This window comes from Scophthalmus maximus, chromosome 9, assembly GCF_022379125.1.
Source record: "Scophthalmus maximus strain ysfricsl-2021 chromosome 9, ASM2237912v1, whole genome shotgun sequence".
In the NCBI taxonomy this organism is placed as follows: Eukaryota; Metazoa; Chordata; class Actinopteri; order Pleuronectiformes; family Scophthalmidae; genus Scophthalmus; species Scophthalmus maximus.
Window position 1 is genome coordinate 10,936,812 of NC_061523.1, and position 20,349 is coordinate 10,957,160.

General features: G+C 44.4%; 2 protein-coding genes and 1 long non-coding RNA gene across 6 annotated transcripts; 1 reads left to right on the forward strand and 2 right to left on the reverse strand.

The window, feature by feature from the left end:
• Positions 1–909: 909 nt before the first annotated feature.
• znf711 (zinc finger protein 711) lies at positions 910–7,428 on the reverse strand. 2 transcript variants are annotated; one of them, XM_035650596.2, is made up of 8 exons: positions 7,257–7,428; positions 6,161–6,242; positions 5,943–6,041; positions 4,705–5,562; positions 4,432–4,578; positions 4,109–4,291; positions 3,822–3,956; positions 910–3,709 (listed from the first exon to the last, which is right to left on the reverse strand). In XM_035650596.2, exons 3-8 carry the CDS (start codon positions 6,019–6,021, stop codon positions 2,529–2,531), a joined length of 2,583 nt encoding a protein of 860 aa, XP_035506489.1. In that variant the 5' UTR covers positions 6,022–6,041; positions 6,161–6,242; positions 7,257–7,428; the 3' UTR covers positions 910–2,528. The 2 variants fall into 2 exon arrangements, with proteins under 2 accessions (XP_035506489.1, XP_035506491.1); XM_035650598.2 differs by lacking the exon at positions 7,257–7,428 and adding an exon at positions 6,481–7,233.
• A 424-nt stretch (positions 7,429–7,852) lies between these two features.
• Positions 7,853–18,779, reverse strand: zgc:66447 (SLAIN motif-containing protein-like). 3 transcript variants are annotated; one of them, XM_035650599.2, is made up of 9 exons: positions 18,493–18,779; positions 17,401–18,038; positions 14,877–15,013; positions 13,838–13,960; positions 11,145–11,285; positions 10,609–10,938; positions 10,331–10,474; positions 8,979–9,276; positions 7,853–8,847 (listed from the first exon to the last, which is right to left on the reverse strand). In XM_035650599.2, the coding sequence occupies exons 2-9, from the start codon at positions 18,027–18,029 to the stop codon at positions 8,793–8,795; spliced, it is 1,857 nt and encodes a 618-aa protein (XP_035506492.2). In that variant the 5' UTR covers positions 18,030–18,038; positions 18,493–18,779; the 3' UTR covers positions 7,853–8,792. The 3 variants fall into 3 exon arrangements, with proteins under 3 accessions (XP_035506492.2, XP_047190516.1, XP_047190517.1); XM_047334560.1 differs by having other exon boundaries at positions 13,838–13,963; positions 18,493–18,778; XM_047334561.1 differs by lacking the exon at positions 18,493–18,779 and adding an exon at positions 18,271–18,439 and having other exon boundaries at positions 13,838–13,963.
• Positions 17,941–19,720, forward strand: LOC118319900. The gene is made up of 2 exons (XR_004796156.2): positions 17,941–18,087; positions 18,796–19,720. It is a non-coding gene; the product is annotated as an uncharacterized LOC118319900 (long non-coding RNA).
• Positions 19,721–20,349: the final 629 nt, after the last annotated feature.

The following is a 20,349-nucleotide window of genomic DNA, read 5'->3' on the forward strand; positions in this document are numbered from 1 at the left end:
CACAGAAGATTCTATGTGGTTGCTTCACTTCGAGTCCTGGTACTGTCACGCCGTCATGGCTTCCATTAGAACAGAGCCACTGTTAATGTTTATAGTACCGAGCTTTGTCCACTATTCTCATCAAACGACAGCAGTTGATTGCAGATATGATCACAATCAATTAACTGCTATTACTGCTGGGAGATAGTATTATTATGGCAAATGGAAAATTAACCAGCATGCACCATGAGTTTAACTGAATCAATGAGTTCTTTGCAAATAAAACGTAATACATTATTATTATTGAAAATGCAAATCTTTGGTCGGCTTTAGATTCTCTCATTGTCACTCTTTCCGAGTTTAAGTGAAGCTCACTGGTGGTCCGAAAAGTAAACCAGAGTAAACGATACCGTCTATGGGTTAACGCAGTATAGCTCAGCCTCTTCAAAAAATGTGAGGATGAGCCAATGATCAGGTGAAAGTTCCAATACACTTAATACTACGTGGCTTGTCGGCCACTAGAACCAGTTTCTGAGGTTTACTGGCGACTTCCAACAGACACATCAAAACAGACTGAAACAAGTTGTGGTGTAGGAATGTTCTTTCCTCACAAGATGACAGAGTGATGATTGTTTCAGTCCAAACAACACAGTCCTGCACGAGGTCTTCCTTCGATCAGGTTTGCCTACAAAACGACTAGATGAAATAAGGACATGGAACAATTTGATATTTATTCTTTCAGCTCCCAAAGTGAATTAACGGAACAATCTGTCAAATGAAGATGATAACACCTCAGCACAACAAAGATCTGTGTAGCCAAACTGCACGTGTGTTCATATACTTTAGTTAAACAGAGGGAAAACTGCTGACTAGGCCTTTAATATGTCATGTAAAGTTGATTCTGTTATGCAGGACAGGGGACAAAACATGTAAAAAGATAATTGTTTATTTTGGTTCTTCCCCACCAGTAGTTTATCCACAATCAGACTGAAAGAAAATATAGACTAAGGTACACGAAATGCAGGGATTTTTTAATATATACCACAATTAATTTCATGGAGACAGCATATGTGCATACTTTACGACTAATGCCAATATGATGACCACTGACGTCAAGGGAATAATCCAATGCTTTTGGACTGGGTGGGGTTATTGGGGTCTGTAGGACTAGGGTGTGGGAAACTTGTTAGTGAGAACAAACAAAAACACAAACCCAATCACTTATCCATAGAACAGAACAATAAATGGTTGCACCCACCACTTTCAATGACAAATCAGTTGTGATGCAGTGATGGATCGTGGCCACTTGTTAAGAGACAATAAAAACAATCTTACCCTCTCACAGCCCTCTGTACTTGTTTATTATGTAGGGTCAATATACGGTGGTGTCAGACCTTTAGACCTCATAGTGTACGTGTATAGTCCCCATACGTGTGATTAAATTCAAAAGAAGTTAAAGTGCTTTCTACTGACTCAAAACACACAATCTCAGAGAGAATGGTATTGGTGCAGCACGTTTGAGAGTTAAAATCACTTCTATTTTTGATTAGCTGTGACCATCAGTGCTTAAGGGATAAAGACCGACAGATGTCAGGCATGATTGCGATTCCGATGGTTAGCTGAGAGAGCACATCTGTGGCATACGTGACGTCACACACATGTAACTTACAGAGGCGGTTATACAACTACTCTGTGAAGTTCATGTGATCATACACCTGTTAATTATCTGCACCATCATAGCAGATATAAAAACATCTGTGTCAGAGATGTGTTGTGTACACTAAAGGGATATTTTACCAATATACCAACTGAACCATCCTCCTCGCGTGATGTGGCTGATCAGACCAGCACGTTTCTGATTCATCTTTTCAGACATATTTAACAGAATATAGCCTATATTATACATGATTCAGTTAATGGAACTCCAAAATGTTCGGGGTTGGGAGAAGAATCCACAATGATTAAAGTTCAACTGTTAGTTAATGAAATGTCTTTTTTTTTTAAGGTGCGTAATGTGTGTCAACGTCATTGACAGCCATTCATGAACTCCTGAATGGCTCCGTCCATGTGGCACTGAACACAAATGTCAGAGTAAAAGCTGGGTGATAAGGAAAATAGATACTAGTGAACTCAGTCCACAGTCTGATGAACTGGCACGACGTTCACAAAGCACCGCTTTCTGTTTTACAGGACAAAGTCATCATCTTGCAGCATTTCAGCTGAGTGGGTATAAAAATATAGACATTTGAAACCCTGAATATATGTTCATATGTGATTTTCTGCAACAAAACAAAACACAATTTACAGTTGTCCCACTCAGTGTACACAGTTTTCTTAGACTTCACCCACATCTAAAACGTGTTCTTTCATTACCCCTGGGGGAAGAGGTTTACACCCATTACAACACAAAACAGCAATTATAACGTTGTTGTCGTCTTCATCATCAACAGCCTACATCTGTCCTTCTTTGTTAATACACTAAAATTATCTCTGGGTGTGTGACACAGATTTACTCGGGAAAGAGGAGTGTGTTTGTGTGCGGGATGACTTTACATCAACATGTCTTTGTGGTGCCTGGCTATGTGCTGGCTCTTCTCAGAAGGCCTCCTAAAGCCCTTGGTGCAGTAGTCGCAGCGGTGGGGGTAGTCCTTGGTGTGAATGGAGATGACATGGCGTTTGAAGCCAGAAGCGTCCGTACTGTTATACTCACAATACTGGCACTGATAAACCTTTCTACCACTGTGTGTCTTCATGTGCTTCTTCAGCTCAGCGGGCTGCCTGAAGCCTCGCCGGCAGCGCTTGCACTTAAAAGGGAGGTCCTTCGTATGTAAGGACAAAATATGGCGGCTCAGGGTGAAGGTGTCGGGGGCGTTGAAGTTACAATGCCGGCACTGGTGCAGCTTGTTTCCCTTGTGTGTCTCCGCATGTTTCTTCAACTCAGAGGGCCTGTGAAAGCCTTTCTCACACACGTCACACTGATGGGGAAAGTCCTTGGTGTGAACAGAGATAATGTGCCGCTTCAGGTCACTGGAGTTGGTGCTCTTGTGCTCACAGTGTGGGCACTGGTGGGTCTTGTGGCCTTGCACCATCTCTATGTGACGCTGGAGTTCACGAGCGTCAGCATAGGCTTGGGGACAGTGGCTGCACTTGAAAGGCAGATCAGCGCCATGCTTGCTCTTGATGTGAGTCTTTAGATTGGACTGATCTGCACAGCGGAACTCGCAGTGCGGGCAGTGGTACGGCTTCTCACCTGTGTGGGTCCGCATGTGTTTCTTCAGCTCTGATGGATGGCGGAAGCCTTTGGCGCACTCGACACACACGTGTGCAAAGTTCTTACTGTGCACGGCCAGCAGGTGACGGTTGAGAAGGCCCTGCTCTGCCGTCTCATAATCGCAGTACTTGCAGTGATGCAGTTTGGGCTCGCGGTCCTTGACGATGAGCTTGTCAGAGCCCAGGGGGCTGGATTCGTGGTAGCGCCGTGTGTACTCAGTGTATTCTGGAGACCGCTCACTGTTGTGACTCAGCAGCTTGTGACTCTCCAAATGGTTGTGGAAACTGACCTTCTTGTTGGTAGTGAAGTCGCAGTCTGTACACTGGTACTTCTTCTTTAGCAGATGGTTCGGGTGGTTCTTCATGTGGCATTTTAAGAAGCCTCGTGAGCGAAACTTCTTTCCACATAAGTGGCAGGGGTAGACAGTCAAAGGCATACCATCTGGTCCAATGATAACAGCTGGAGGAGAAGTTTGAAAAATAGTGTGCAACTTAGAAAATATGAATTCTTTAGTGTGAAAGTTTGTCATAGTGAAATGTCGTATCTCATCATTATCATATTTTGTCCATACCAGTCTGACACTGTCGTGCATCTCCTTTCTTCTTTCTCTTAGCTTTGGGTTTTAGGGTACGGTTGGCACCCAGCCCCTCTCGGATTTGTAGAAATGGTGTAGCTGCTCCATTCTTCACCTGATCAATGGTAATACCTGCACAAACACAACAGTTTACATTGAATTATTATCACATTATTTAATTTTACTATTCATAATGAGACCTGCTAAAATTGGTAATTTCTAAAATAACGTGATTTACAAAGACACAACTTGTGGACAGAAAGCTGTTTTACAAAGAAACATACTGATGTCATCATCATCATCCTCATCGGTGTCATCCTCATCATCGTCTTCTTCTTCTTTAGGATGATTCTTGACTGCCATGTAGACCATCTTGTCGCGGCCAACTCCCAGTCTGCCTGATGAGGCAGCTTCCAGGTCAGGATGGCCATTCTGGTAGTCATCTTCTGTTATTACCTCTGTTCCACCTGGAAATGGAAAAACTATTTTGTTAAAGCCATGTTCCATATTCATTTGAACAGTAAAAAATCCAGAGGTCATTTTTCATGTCATAAAAATTGTGGATTGCCAGCAAAATAAGAAATTGGTAAATTGAAAAGTCACTTGCCTAAATCGTCGTCTGCTTCAGCTTTAAAAATGTATACTTTGATGACCTCAGATCCGTCCTCCTCTTTGGATTCCTTATCTTCCATTACCTCAGTGCTGATCTCAAGGGGAGTGTCTCCTATGTCCAACTTTTCTCCCACCTCATCCACTACAGTAACACACATATCCAAACATGGTTATCCAAAATTGTACAATAATAAATAATTAACAGGACGCTGCACAAGAAAAGTGTTAATAATTTTAAGTTATGCTATCATACGGCAAGTTGTCTTACAGGAGATCATGAGGTAATCCTCAGAGCTGCTTCTTGCATCATCATCCTCATCTGTCTGCAGGGTAACAGCCTCAGTTGGCAGCTGTTCGTGGATTATGGTCTCTGAGCCGTCCTCTGTCACCATCAGGCCTTCTGACACCAGCTGGTGGTCCAGGGTGTTGTCCTGGTGCTCCGACAGAAGCTCTGCCACAAACACCTGGTCTGGCATGTCATCGTGGTGGTGGTTTGAGTCCTGGATGAGGTCTGAGGTAAGGACGTGGTGGTGGTGGTGGTGGTGGTCCAGAGTTTCTTCTATTGCAACCTCTGTCCCCAGGATATTATCAGGCATGATCACACTGTGTTCTGAGGTCACCATGTCTTCATTGGACATTTCATGGGCCTCGACCCCTTGAGACTGCAGACTTTCCACATCAACCTCCAGACCTTCAACAACCTCAGCTTCTAAACCCTCCACTTCTACCTCCTCCTCAAGGCCCTCAACCACATGAGCTTCTAGGTCCTCAACATCTACCTCAGTTTCCAGGCCCTCCACTACTTGTGCCTCAAGACCCTCAATCTCTACCTCACCCTCTAGGTCCTCGACAACCTGAGCCTCCAGCTCTACAACATGTGTCTGTAGGCCTTCTTCATCCAAGACATCCACATCTGCATGTAAGCTCTCCACCACTTCGGTCTCCAGTCCTTCAACCACCTCTGTCTCAAGGCCATGAACCACATGAGTCTCCAGGCCCTCCACCTCAAGCCCATGCTCCAGGAGGATGCCTTCATCCGTCATCACATCAGAGAGAAGCATACCCTCGGGCACAGACACCACAATGTGCTCCCCATCAATGTGAGCCAGACCTCCCATGCCTGCAACTGTAAGCACAAGAAGCAGAGGGGTGAATGAAAAAAGGTTTCCCAGTAACAATATAATAAATAAATAACAGTCCACAGTCTTGCAAATTCAGCCTACAGTGAAAATGTCAGAGCATCTTGTGACGTTTGAGAAGGTTAACCTTCTTGTTGGAATGCAATGAAAATGTCACACTGACCATGTAATGTAACTGTGACTACATTATTTAGTTTGTTAATGATGCTATATTACCTTTGCAACTGATAGGTGTGATCCAGTAAATAAAAATATTAAAGAAATTAGAAATTAGAAAAAAATTATGGATAGGGTCACTTAAGAGCTTCGAGCTTCATTCTTGGTTCACAACAACACAGTTGTCACCTTGTCCTACTTGACCACCTACCAAAGTCTTGCATGATCATAGCGTGGGGCATCTTTAGCTCCTGAGTGTGTAGCTCCAACACCCCTCCTCCTTGATCCATGTCTCAACTCAGAAAAAAGACTGAAAATTACAGTATACACGTGTTACACGGTTGCTTTCACTTTGTTAGAGGTTGTTACTAAAAAAGAAAGTGAATACGACTACTGACAATTCCACAGTGACTCCTATTCAATACGTACCTTCACATTTGATGACAAAACTCTTAGAATAAAACCAATAAGATATCTGCTGTGCTTCCTTCCATCAAGGTAACCAATCCCTCTGACAAAGAAACAAAACAAACAATTAATGACACAAAAAAACTTTATTGACGGATTCAGGTCTATGATAATGGAACTGATGTCAGTGCAATTAACAGCCTCTTTATGAATAAAATACAGAAGTCAGAAAAAGATATGGGGGGGGGGGGGGGTACATTGTGTTGTTGACCACTGGCTCCATCCATTGCCTATTAAGAGTACTACAGGCAGCTTCAACCTACAGACATATAGCTATACACCTGGAGGTGGTTGAGTCTGATGGCTGCAGCCCAGCTGAGACAAAGGGCTGTCCTGCTCAGTACACAGGGGGACGGGCTCAGAGGCAGCGGTGGTGTTGGTTCTTGGAGGATAAGTCCTGCTTGTTTTTGTGGGAGGAAATGCACCGATTTCACATGACGGGTCTACACGAGCCAAATGTGACATGTCTGCAGTGGTCTGTAGTCACGTAATGGGTGTTTTGGCTTCCACAGATTAAATGTAGCCCTGTGTTGCCGCACTTATCTTCATATAGAGTCTTGCCAGCAGACGCAAAAAAAAATAAAAAAAAATACACATGCTAGGAATTTATGGCCGCCAATGAAAGTACCGCAGACGTTATGCAATTCTTACTAGGGCGGCTACCGCCCTCCACCCACCACGGCTAACTAGCAGGCAAGCTAGGGCTTCTCCTCTGAGCGCCATTTTGTTTTAGCATACAGGCTAATTCGGGAGACGCGATAACCGATGTAATTCGGCAATGGAATGTAACAAAAAACATAGCGTTGCAACCCCGATGAAGCCAGTACCACACACATCAAACCAACATGACACATGAGAGTAATTATTGCGTGTCGCTGTGATCATCGCGGCGTCGACCGTCCGTACGGCTAGCTAGCGGGCTAAGCTAGTCGGCGCAGCTTATGCCGCATTATCTTCCATGTTGTTTTTCCAAAAGGCTGAAAGAGGCCCGCTACGGCCGACTGGGCCCTTGCGTCTTATTCCACATGCCCTTCTGATCGATTCAAAATAATTTTACCTGATAACGTCGTCTTCCGACTCTATCGGCGTTTCTCCCCCTTCACAGTTTTGTCTGTTATTGTTTTGGTTTATTTTTGACGGTAAGCTAAGTGCGGCCTGCAGTTTTGGATCCCCGGCCACTCTTTGCTAGGCCTCGGCCAATCAGCTTGCTTCCTGACAAGCAGAGGGAGGGCGGGGGGCAGACAATGCGTGGCCTCGTTTACCGCTGATCCCTTACTATTTGCGTCATGCATAAGAGAGCAGAGTTACATTAACGCAGCCATTCGCGTAATGGACACATATTTCTGCACCGTTCATAGACACAATGCCAAAACGTTATGACAACGAATAATAATTTTAAAAAAACCATCTTATGTGTTTGCAAGACTGTGCGCTCACACTTTGTTCGCGCAGTTGAGGCCTGTAGGCCATTTTGTCACAAGGGGTGGGTAACGTAGAGCACTCATTTATGGAGCGTTTGGTCACGCAGTCAGGAAAAAAAACAAAAAGCTGATTAGCGCTGCTGCGGAAGTGCACTGCATAGTGTGATCAATTAGTATGATCCAAACATACCTGGGCTGGGCATGCATGTATTAAACATAACCAGGGATGCAATTACAGGTTCAGGGTAGATTTTATTATTATTTTTCATTACAGATCCTAATTTTCAGAGGCACTCTGCATGAGGGTGCATAGCTGTGTAAGGCACACGGCCTTCGTGCATAAACGTCTTTATTACAGTAGTATCCAAAAGCAAACACACCTCTAGATATGCAGTAAAAATGCCTGGAAAACACAGTTCGTTAACAGCACCGTCAATTACTTATGATTACTTCTAGAAAGTGTTGGAGCTGAAATGTACCTTGGCACACATGATGTCTTTCAAAATATTATTCATAAGGACAGTGTGGTTTACAGGAGTCGTGTTGCTGTGTAAGCAAGGAGCAAAACACAAATGTATGATAAATTCACAATGAACTACTGAAATATTAAAAAATTCACACATCGTTATGAGACACGTGGGAGATTTGTCAAATTGCAGTTACTTAGTGATGAAAAGGCTGAAAATGTGAAAGAAAAACAAAACCCAGCATGCAACACTCAGCACCTTCATCTAGTAGGAATTCACACAAAAAAAATTAACAAACCAGCAATATCTTCATTTAAATTGGTCTTCATATCAATAACATCTAAAGAATAATAATTACAACCCTTTTATTCCAGCAGTTTTTCACGGTTACCATAGAAAAATATGTAAAATTGACACAAACAAGTCTTCTGGAAGCTCGGAGTTGGTCCAAATAAGTGGAGTATTCACGATTGCCTTTTCTGCCTACACATCCTCTCTGTGTGTGGGTCGACCATTTTCATGCGAGAGAAATTGATGAGTTTCAACTATGAATCCAGTGCAGCCCAGTACTCCGGTCCAAAATGAGGGGAGGTTGTACGACACTTGCGGACACAGTGGCTGTGTTTTTTATGTACTCTGAGTGGTAATTGGGGAAGAGGTCAGGTGAGAGCTGCAGCAGTGAACATCCTTCATCACCGGTTTGACTCAGTAGCAGCCATCTTTCCAGGATTCATCTGAGATTCTAGTCACACCCAAAGACCTATAAAAAAACCTGCAAGTATTAATTCATGCAAGACGCCAACTATCAATCGTCTTAATTGACATTTAACAAATGTTCCATTATTACAAGAACACATTCCTCAGTTTCTCTGTATTTCCAATTTTTTTTACCTTCTGGGGGGCTGTAAAAGTTTACTCCTGGTGGATGCTGTTGGCCCAGCCTGTCCTTGGGCCCCAGCATGTCTACCTGCCCCGCCTGAGGCCCTCCCAGGTATGTAGGCTCCACCATTGCCAGACCCTGGGGACTGGACCCTGCGGCCCCCCCCTGCAGACGGCCCTTGGATGACAGGCAGACCTCTTGAAGGCTGACGGCCCGGTGTCAATGAGCCCACTGGAGCGACAGCTTTAACTGGTGTCCGCAAGGAGAGTGGAGACAGGCCATTGCTACGCAGCCGACTACAAGCCACACCTTGAGCGTAAGAAAAGACCAGTGTTAGGGGGTGGGCGAACTGGCCAAAAGATCATGACAATCTTTTGGGATAGGCTCACGACCCACGATCTGAATCACTATTTTTCTCACCATCTAGGCTATCCAAAAAGTGAGCCAAAAAACGATCCAGTCAGAAAAAGACAAATAAAAAATAAAATGTATTTAAAAAATAACAGATCTGGTTTATCAGGATTCCTCGGAAAAGCTGGTCATATGCCAAATTAAGATAGTCCACGGTTTAAGATCATCAGATCGCCACCCCTATATAGTGTTAAAACAGAATATAAAAACAGATTGTTTCCTCGGGACAGGTTGGAAAATCTAATATGCTACGTTTAAATTTCCAAACCCACCATATGACATGTATTGAGTGGCAGACAGGACTTGGAGGATCAGTGCTGGATTAGCAATGACAGGTTTGGAGCAAAGTTGTACAAAGAGAGGGCAGGTGTCATGACAAGTCCTGCTTGCCTGCCGAGGAGAGTTTAAACTTAGTGGATGCTTTTGCAGTCGACTGACAGTCTGGGTAATTAATGGGAAACAACAATGAGTTTTCTTGTAAACAAAAATGTCTGTCCTATTCAGCGTTACTCAGAACTTATTGCGTATAATCCTCAAGTCTGATAAAAATGTTGAATGCATCTCCTTCCTGACCCACATTGTTAACATCCATTTTTCTTAGCAGTGTTCTTTTAATCTGGGTTTCTTGGTGCATCACCAGTCTCTTTTGAATAGTATTAAAAATTACAGCCACCACGTCGTGCATGTGTCCTTGTCTGTGTCCACGATGAAAGCAAAATGGAACCCTTCTCCAAAAAATAAATAAATCCAAACTGCTCCACAGTACAAATCACTACTAAATTCCAAATGGTACCTATAAGAAGAATCCCCCTGTATATATGTCAAACCTTCCTGTGGTCATGCAGAGGTCAAGAGAGGGTAAGGTGGTAGGAGAAAAGTGACACTACATAGAAGGCTGTGTGCAGGACAAATGCAGGTGCCATTTGTGACAAGGTGGGGAGGGCAGGGTTACCTGTGGAGGGGGAGTGAGTCAGGTGGGACATGCGGTTGCCAGAGCTCTGGAGGTTAGCCTCCATGCTGCGACTGTTTCTGACTGCCTCCAGGGAACGTAGGCTGGTGCGGGGGGCCAGATTAGGCATGCTGTGCCTCAACTCCTCTGGAACCACACATACACAACATATTTAACAACAACAGAGTGAATATCATCACAGCTTTGGTACAACAATGTCTGTGACCGTCACTCTTATCTTCTAGTGTATGAATGCAGAATTATTACTGGTTATCCCCTACCTTCACTCTTTGCAAATTTAAGCAGCTCTGCACTGGGTCCCTGGAGAGATCGTCTGGGTGTTCTTGTGCGTGGGGCCCCGAGTCGGCTGCTGTATTCCTGACCGTGGTTGGAGGTGGAGGGAGACAGGCACCGGGGTGAGCCTAAGGGCGAGGGGGTGAAGCGATTCCGTCCCTGGGGCGTGGAGCAGAACTCATCCTCCTCGTCTTCCAGGCTGTAAGTGTCAAATTCTTGATCGCTGTAGGTGCCACCCCGGCGCAGGGACTGCAGTGATGCTGTGGAGCTGCGGCGCGATGCAGTCGCTGAGCTGGAAGCGTAATCCTGCCTGAGACCTGACAGCAAAAATAATCACAGATTCATGCTCATGTCAAAATAATCACAAAAAATAAGAATATTTTTTGCGCTTGAAGTGCTGGTTCAGTTTCTAAATCTAACAGCTGTCATTTAGAGGGATGATAATAATACAATAAATTTCATTTATAGAGCACTTTTCATTGCTAAAAGTCCACTCGGAACACCATGTGACACATCTACTCACTCTCTTCCTGGAGGCGAGCCATGATCTGGACATCAGTGAGATCCTGCAGCTTGTAGCCCATAGAGATGGAGTCATCCGATGTGCTGAGCTCACTGTCAATAGAGGACTGGGAGCTCAGGGCCGATTGCATGTTTGTGACCCCTGTAACACAGTGGGCTGCCTGTTACAACAAGCTGCCTCTCACACATCAAAGACAGCAACACTGACCACACGTTGTGCAACTGTTTTCAAACTGTTGGTAAGAGAGAAATTTCCCTTAAATTCTCAAACATAAAGGCAGCGACTAAAACAACCATCAAGAGTTTTGCTTGATTAAAATAAAGGTCAGGGGAAAATGCAGGGGAACAAAGACCAGGACCTGTATTGTAATATTACTATAACTTCATGATCATTCAAAAGCCTTTGTAGACCCATTGTGCATATTTTCAAATGTGATAAAAAAATTAATAAAATAAAATATACACACATTTGGATATTCCTTTATGAATAGGGTTAGGTTTAATAACAATAAAATAAAAATAGCAGAGCGAACCCCCACCTATATGCTGTTTCACCCAAACCCTTATCTCCCAATGGTGAAGAATCCTGGATCCAGATCAGAATCCCTCCCAACATTTAATCAACTGTTTCCATGCCCCAGACCTTTTCTTTGATCGGACTTTCAAGGAAATCTAACAATACCTTTCCGAGAAATACTGCCAATAAACTGACAAACAGAACAGGTCACATAACCTCCTTGGTAGAGGTAAAAAATAAAATTGGACACAAGGCTTAAGTGAAGTACTGTCTTGATGAATGGGATCCTTTCACAGCACAAAATGAGTATGACAGATGTTAGGCCGTCACCTATGTGGCTGCTAAATTGATCACGAGAGATTAGACGCCAATGGGATCTGTCATACTCTGCAGTCCGCAGATGACAGGGACTGAGGGATCAGGCTTGTATAACTGTGTGATTGCATCAAGACAATTAAGCAGAAAAGCACATCACACAATACTGATGTTTTTTTTTCCAAGTTGAGAAATAATTAATAAAAGCTGCTCCATCATCCACAATCAGTGGTATGTGAGGGATAACTGAGCACATGTAGCTCTGCCTGTAAAAGGACAAATACTTATGGCATAGGACAAACCTGACCAACATTTTACAATTTCAGATATGAACTAAGACGACAGCTCTTTTTGACAATCACATTTGGTATGTTTAAATCAACATCTCTCTGCAACCCAACTCCACTCCAGTCGGTCCAGCAGCATTAGTCTAGAAAGGACTGTCTGCTTATGACGATAACCAGAAAAGCTGTGTGCAAAGTTCCCCGGGCCAGAAGTGTCTGTCGGACACAGGCCCAACACTTAAAGAGACAAACAGGAGGTGACAGCATCATCGAGGGGCGTTTGGTTATGTAAAAAAAAGCCTGGGATTAGACAGGGTCACTGCCCACAAGCCAAGCATTTACAAGATCATGCAAAGATTGGTTATTTTTAGGGTTTTCACAACAACAGCAGCATTGTTGGTGTTTGCACAGTGAATGTCAGGTGTTGTGAGGCAATGTGAGGAACAACAAAAAAGTGCAAAGTCACAGTAACAATCGCCACAACAGAACACAACACAACAGAACACCACCAACGTAATAGAGCATATTTCACACAGGTTAGCATCACCAAAGACCTTCAGTGTACCAGTGTTTTCATCCCCTCAAGTATAAACCACATGCACTTCACATAATAGCTGACCATCTTCCAAAGTATCTATTTTCTATTAATTTCAAAACAACATGAAGATCAGCTCCAGAGAAGTGATCATGCTGGAGGTGAACAGTTCATTACAGTGAATATTGTAAATGTTTGTTTTTATTTCATTAAAACCCATGTGATTGTTGTGCGGCCGTTGGATGGTTAATGTGTCTGCCACTTAAGAGCTGACAGACCAAGGCTACATTCATACCACTACGTTTTAGTTTTAACACAGCGTTTTAAAACTGTGTGTTTGAGCTCCATATCAGTTTTAATCCCCGTCCGCACAAACTCACCTGACTAATTTATCAGATGAAAATTCACGTACACTGGGCATATGCGTAATGGTGTAAACAGGAAGCAGATTGTCTACTCTATAGTTGGTAACTTAGTTTCAGAAAATATTTGTAACGGAAAACAACAATGTTGAAAAGTAAGAGCGGGGATTTCTTCTCTTAGACTGACGACGAGGTGGAACTGTTTACAATGTTTTGCCTTCACTGCTGGGAGTCGAGTCGTTACTGATGAGGACCATTCAGGAAGCAAATAAAAAACCTGTTGTCTGTTGACTACCTCCTGATTTCGGTGCTGTTCAACAGACAACTATCAAGTCTGTGAGTCAGGCCTATCTTAGACATTGCATGATGTTCACTGCGATGCATTGCTGTTCTCATATAACTGAAATGTTTGTTGATACACCAAGAGAATGCACAGTAAACAATGGCTGTCTTTGGAAAATGGTTCGGCGTAATGTGCAGAATATGTGATACACATCAAAACATGCAAAAATGCCTTGAACATTCCAAATGAGATCCCTGAGGTGAACCCACTGTTGATGCATTAGTGTGCACACACACGCACAGCTTCAAATGACCTACATCCTTACAATAACTGACGTCAATCCCAGTGTTGTGTTTAGCAGAAAATAAGGAGCACCGTGTGTTAATATCATGCCATACCTGAGCTGCCACAGGTTAGTAGGGATTTGTTAGTCGATTTGTGGTACCCAGGAGAGATCAGGCCTGAGCCTGCCGAGCCTCCCTCCGCTGATGGGCTGCTGTACATATTCCTCCACCGAGTCGCTGCTGGGGACAGGAGGGGAGACAAGAGATGTCAGATTATCAGGGAATAATCTACACACTAAAGGATGACATGAGGAGAGAGACATGGAGAATGTGACTGGGATTAGGGTTAATGATATTAGATATATACACAGAATGGAGATTTACACAACAGCCTTTTGCAATATGTACAGACAGTTTAAAATTCAGGGTAATTGTGGGTGTTAGAGCTTCAGGGGAAAAACTTTTGTAACATTTGCATGCATACTGTAGGTAAAAGAATAATGAGGTTCAATTCAAAGTTATTTTTTTAAACTTGTTTCATAGTCCTTTACTCCTAATCCAATTTTCTGCTGTTTGGCTAAAACCTTCTCCATATCACCTGGTAATTTCATGGCCGAGTGCTGACGTTTAAAAATACCAAATGGGAGAGTTGACCCAGGGGGGAATATAATTCAACCCGGCCCGTGACTTCATGTAGTCATTCAGTCTTTGTGTGAATAACTTTGTTGTTCAGCTCCTGCAGTGTGCAGCAGGTAAGAGCTGTGAGCAGGATGAATAATGAATTGGCTCAGGCACAAACTTCTGTCCACACAGGTCTCTGTGAATGCACACATTCACTGCGAGCGCTCGAGCCTTGTCAGATGACTGAAACACAAATACAAATGCACGCAGAAGCACATCGGAGGTGAACAGTAAATACGAATGCAGCATAGTTCACAGAAGAGGGGGGTGTAAGAATTAGGTGCCTTAATCTTGATTTAAGCCAAGCGCCGCTGAGACAGCACAATGCTGTTGTTGTAATATTTGTGTTGGACTGAAAGATTGTTCTTCTTAAGATTTGCATAGGAAATTAGTTTAGGAATTATATTTTTTGTTCAGGCTTTTCAAACAGTTTGATGCAATAATGTATGTTATAAGTTCGGGAAATGCATACACTGGTCCAAACGGTTGATCAGGGTCCGACAGGCCATTTCTGTCTCTGGGCTTCGGTGGTCAAGAACCTGCCGACACCATTTCAAAGGAGACTCTGGGCCCGGTTCTGCTACTTGCTTTTTAGGCGACACGTATAACCTGAGGAGAGGAGGCAGACAAGAAGAAAAGAAATTATTACCTAGGAAAACGAGAGTAGCAACAAAGGGTAAGAGGGACAGAGAGATAATGCACAGATGAGATAACTGAGGTGCAATAAAGTATCCCTACTCTACTCTTCATTCAACTTGCTTGTCTAAGGTGTGAGCCAATAAATGCAGAGCAGATCATTTGAATAAGAACATGCTCGAGATTAGTGTGAACCACTGGGGGCAAAGTATGCACTTAATAGCGTTGAAGCCACATACAGTAGGAATGTGTTTATGACTGAGCGCGTGCAGGAAGTAAACTCTTAACCCCTTAATGTTTTTTCTGGCAGAGGGAAACCGTGACACTAAAGATCCCACACCAAACAAACAGCCAGGCCGTTCTGTTTAAAAGTAAACTGCGTAATCAGACCAAACAATGAGTGAGCAAACAACCTAAGTAAATAATACATCTTCAAATATCCTTATCGCAGACTCAACCTGGTCCAAATCCTCAATCTACATCTGCCTCAGTCGCACAAACAGATCAGGTTCATCCTCGACTAAGGCGGACACGTTTAAAAATGTTTTTTGCGTATGAAAATATCCTGTGCTGAAGACAAATTTAGTGGCCTCCGAGGGATCAGAATCTAAAATTGCAATATCTCTCATGTGCAGCTATCAGTGTGCATTAGATTCCACAACAAGTAAGATATAGTCACATCGATGAAGGCAAAACGCCATCAGTTGACCACAGGCTTGGAAATGTCGGTCACGTGGGCTGATCCTTTCAGTTGGATACACGGAAAGCCCCCGAGTGGCCGGTTCTGAAACAATCAACTACAAATCATCTTCCCATTGGCCAAACACAAAAGTGCCCAATTCCCAACAGGAATGAACAACAATATAGAGGATTATTCAGGTCACACAGCCATAGCTTGCGCGTGTGTGTGTGTGTGTGTGTGTGTGTGGGGGGGGGGGGGGGGGGGGGGGGGCTGCTTCCTCTTTCGTGTGTTCTGCCTGACACAGACAGTTTACAGTTTAGATTTCACTTGTTAGGGTTGAAACACTGCCTGTCCAATCTAATAAAGTTGGGATCCGGTGTAAAAAAAAAACCCCATCACATTTTGAGGCTAATTTTACTCTACTAATCAGACACCTCTAACAAGAAATCCCACAGTTGCTGCCGGTGTTTTTGTGCCTGCTGCAGGCCGGTCACACGGGGGAGGCCCTCCGATCACATGCTGTGCAATCCCACCCAAAGCAGTTTAGCTGTGCGGCAGCATCCTGCCCAGAGCAGATCAGTTTATGTTGTTGTTGGGGATTATTGGACATTTTGGCTATGATAACCCCGCAAAGCACATATGGTATGGCTAATGATGTGAAACTGCAAAATAAGCCATGAATGGTCTGGCTGTTAAGCGCCACGGCTCAGCTGCTAAAGTGGCCGATACAATATGTTGCCTGTTTTAGGCAACGCAACCCCCACAGCATAAACAAACATGTCCAGACTGATCTCTGACATAAAGTTAACTTATTATTCATAATAACCATCCTATTTGTGTTCCCTCTATGTTATTACATTCTGCAAAATAAATTGGAGGAAATTAGCAAAGTTCCTCTTGTTTCACAACAACAGCGGCGTCTTTTTACAAGCGTCAACTTGACCTGCATGCAGGAATGAGCTAATTCAGTTAGATTTGTTAATATTTGGTACTTTATGTAACACGGTTAAGGTTTGCAGACCTATGTCAGGTCAAGTTGTTGTTATTTTATATCAATTTTTTTAAAGACCCTCTTTTAGGGTTAAGGTGGCAGGTAGCAGATGGGTCAAGCCGTTTGTCTACGAAGGCCAGATAAGGGAGAAGCAGCTTCTCTCTCTTGTATTTACTTCAACTTCTTCTGAAACCACGCAGCAGGCTGCCGTTTCTTCTGCCGCCTCCACATTACCTCAGTTTTTCTTCTTTACCACCACCCTACATCGTGTCCTCGTAGTTACACGTCACCTCTGCTACCATCAAGCAAAAGACACATTGTTTCTTTTTTTTAAGGGGGAAAAAATAGCAGTTTCTGTGTCAGCACAGAGTTGAGTCTAATTTTAAATCCACACGGTCACTGCCCTGGGGGGGTGCTACACGTGAGAATCAGAGGTTAAAATTAAAAGCACAAACCATTCATTTGGCTCAAGGGGGTTCCTCTACACAGAAGATCTTAACAGGACAATTTAACATGGCAACCATGTAACTTGCCCCAACACTGTTGGCTGTATATACAATGGTAGAACGCCTGTCAGCTTAAAAAAAGGCGACAGTGCACCAATCGGCTCTAGCCAGGTGTGATTTGACTGCACGTTGGGCAACACAAATTTAAAAGGGAATACACGGTGCAGCCGGTGAAACATACCAGCTGTCCTCATCCTCCACTTCTGCACACTCATCCTCCAAATCTAGGACGTCCACTTCATCCAGCGCAGTTTGGTCCACCCCCGAGTCGCTCCCTGCCAGCGTCTCTGACTCATAACTCTCCTGAGAGGGGCTCTCTGGTGTCTGGCTTTGGCCCGGGCTCTCCCCCGCTCCGTTGCTGCAGGTCAAGGTGAGAAAGCCGCCGCGCGGACCCCGGTCCTCCTCCTCCTCGTCCCCCTGCAGCCTGTTGTTCACGGGCAGCGGGGACATCTCCTCGCTGCTGCTGGCGCTGCTGCTGTCCTGTGGGGGGGACAGCTCGAAGCTGTGCTCCAACCTGAGGCGAGGGCTGGTCAGCCTCTCGTTGATGTTGGCAGCAGCTGTGGGGTCGCTGGCGCCTCTGTGGATGATGGTCTTGCTCCCCCTGTTGCGCAGGGTCTCGTTCTGGACCTCCAGCCTGCGAACGAGCTCCTGCAGCTTGCGGACCTCCTCCAGCTCCACCCCTGCCGGGTCTCGCCCCCCCTCCTCCTCCTCCTCCTCCTCCTCGCACCCGGACTTGGAGCTCTCCGTGAGGCCAGTGGGAGCGCCATTGTCGGGCAGGGGGACCAGGCTGGCACTGTCCGGGACCACCATGCTCCTGCTCTGTTGAAACACATGGCCACATCAAGATGGGGGTCAAAGAGAGCAGCTGGTTAGTCTCGACGCGACTGCACGCTCACGTTTCGTTTCACGTGAAACACCGGCACTGTTATAACAACAACAACAACAACAACAACAACAACAGAGGTTAGGATACAACCACGTTCATTGTGGTTGTCACAACACGTGCAGTTCTAGTTCCGAGGTAACAAACAATCACTGTTGATGATCTCACTTGTTCCCTCTCGTCGTTGCGCTGCTAACTCGGCAACTGTGCCGTGAAGCTAGCAGCCCGAAGACGCTGTTCATCGGCCCACTTACAGCCGAGCCGCGATTTGAAAAATACAAGCGCACGGCAGCTACGTTCTCCTGTCGTCGAGCCACACGTGTATATCCGCACGCGCTGGTTCCTGTTAGCTGGGCTTAGCGCGCCGTGCTACCGGCCGAGGGGTCGTACCGGTGAGTGAGCCGTGTCGTCCCCGCGAGCCGACGGCCGCGCTCGCAGCTCAAAGTCCCCTGTGCGCCAGCGGCCGCATGGATGGAGCCGCTAATTACCACCGGGGCGGAGAAGGCTCCACGGTTTGGAGGGTGACTGTCGAAGAGGACACCGGGGACAAGTCTCGGTCAGCTAGTCCATGCTCTGTTGTTGGTGGTGGTGGTGGTGGTGCTGCAGCGCCGCCGGTAGCGTTGATCACCCCGCTCGCCGCTAACTAGCTTGTTGACTGACTGACTCTCTCTCACTCTCTCTCTCTCTCTGCAGCTACCCCACGGTGGTTTCACTGGTGTTTGGCGCCCCCTATAGAGGAGATGTGGTACTGGAGCGACATCTCTGTGTAATCTCAATTGCGGCCATTGCGTGTCGCTGTTTGAACAGAAATAAGGAAACGCCATAAAAAAAAAACGACAAGAAGGAAAAAGTGAACGTGACATCTTTTCTTTTACAAAGATCAACCTCTTTTTTTTTTTTTTTTACAAGAAATAACGTCCCATTCTCTTTTTACCTGATTTTAATGTAGAAGTCATGCTTTGACTACTCGAACTGATAATTGACTCGTCGCATCACACTGGAGAAGATGAGGAAGTCTCACCATCAAACGTTTCTTATAACACGTATGAAACTGAAAATGTGTCCTACACACTGCACGAGAGAACCATTCAAACCGCCTGAAGAAAAAAGAAAAGAGAAAATTTAAAAAGAAAAATAGATATGTATGTGATAACGTTAATGAAGATAGACCTTGTTGATCACTTTGATTCGAAAGTCTATTAGATATTAAATTCAAGAAGTGCTGGGCCTCACATTGTGTGTGCATACAATAATGCCAAAGTGAGAGTGCTAAAAAAAAGAAAATATCAAGCTATGAATAAATGCAATAATCAGTTCATTGTGTTAAACATTGTGCAATGACACAGGTCCTGCACAAGTTTAGGCAGTGGTTGTTTTCTTAATCAGTCACACTCTCTTTTTTTTTCATTACACAAGGTGAAGTTAAGGAAGTAGCGAGAGAACTAGAATAACCTGTCTAGTTTATTTCGCAGGATGAAAGCATGCATTGTTGATGCTGGTTGGAAAGTTTGTTAGCAGGGGGCCTTTGATAATGCAATACTTCATCATAGACCACATGTGTTTGCTTTTCAGTATTTGTCTCCACGTTGGTTTTAAGGACAATAAATGACTGCGCTTACTTCTATCCTTCAGTTGTGTCCTCACATAACCCTTCTCTTCTTGTGACGCAATCTCTATTGTCACATAGTAGAGGCAACTCTGATCCTGGAAGATCACTGGGAAAGAAATGCCACACCATGGCATTTTGCAGATTTATAAAAGCGTTTATCACCTTGAAAAGTAATAATCTCTGAAATCCTCCCTCTTGTTTGGAGGGAAACTGTAAAATCTGCACAAATCTTCCTACTTTTGGTGACTAAGTTCCAACCAATCCCAGTTAGATGGTATAAAGTATGTCTATGATCTCAAGTACCTGCACGCCGCTCTATGAGCATGTTTTGGCAAGCCGTTGATGGAAAATCATGGCCGCACCTAGAACAACCACACATCGTTTGCGGTGGGGGGAAAAAACGCCCTGCACGGTCACTGCTCCGCATGCAATGCATTGATCCCTCTTCAGTATGATTTATACTGCAAGACCACATGATTTATGTAAACATGCTGCTTTTGATCACCTGCATTAAAACAGTAAATATGAAGTCCCTGCATATGGAAACTAAATACAGAATAAATACCACTTTCTCAACATAATCTGAATTTCATGTTGTTCAGTCTTGAGTGTGCAACACATGCAGCTGACCCACTCCC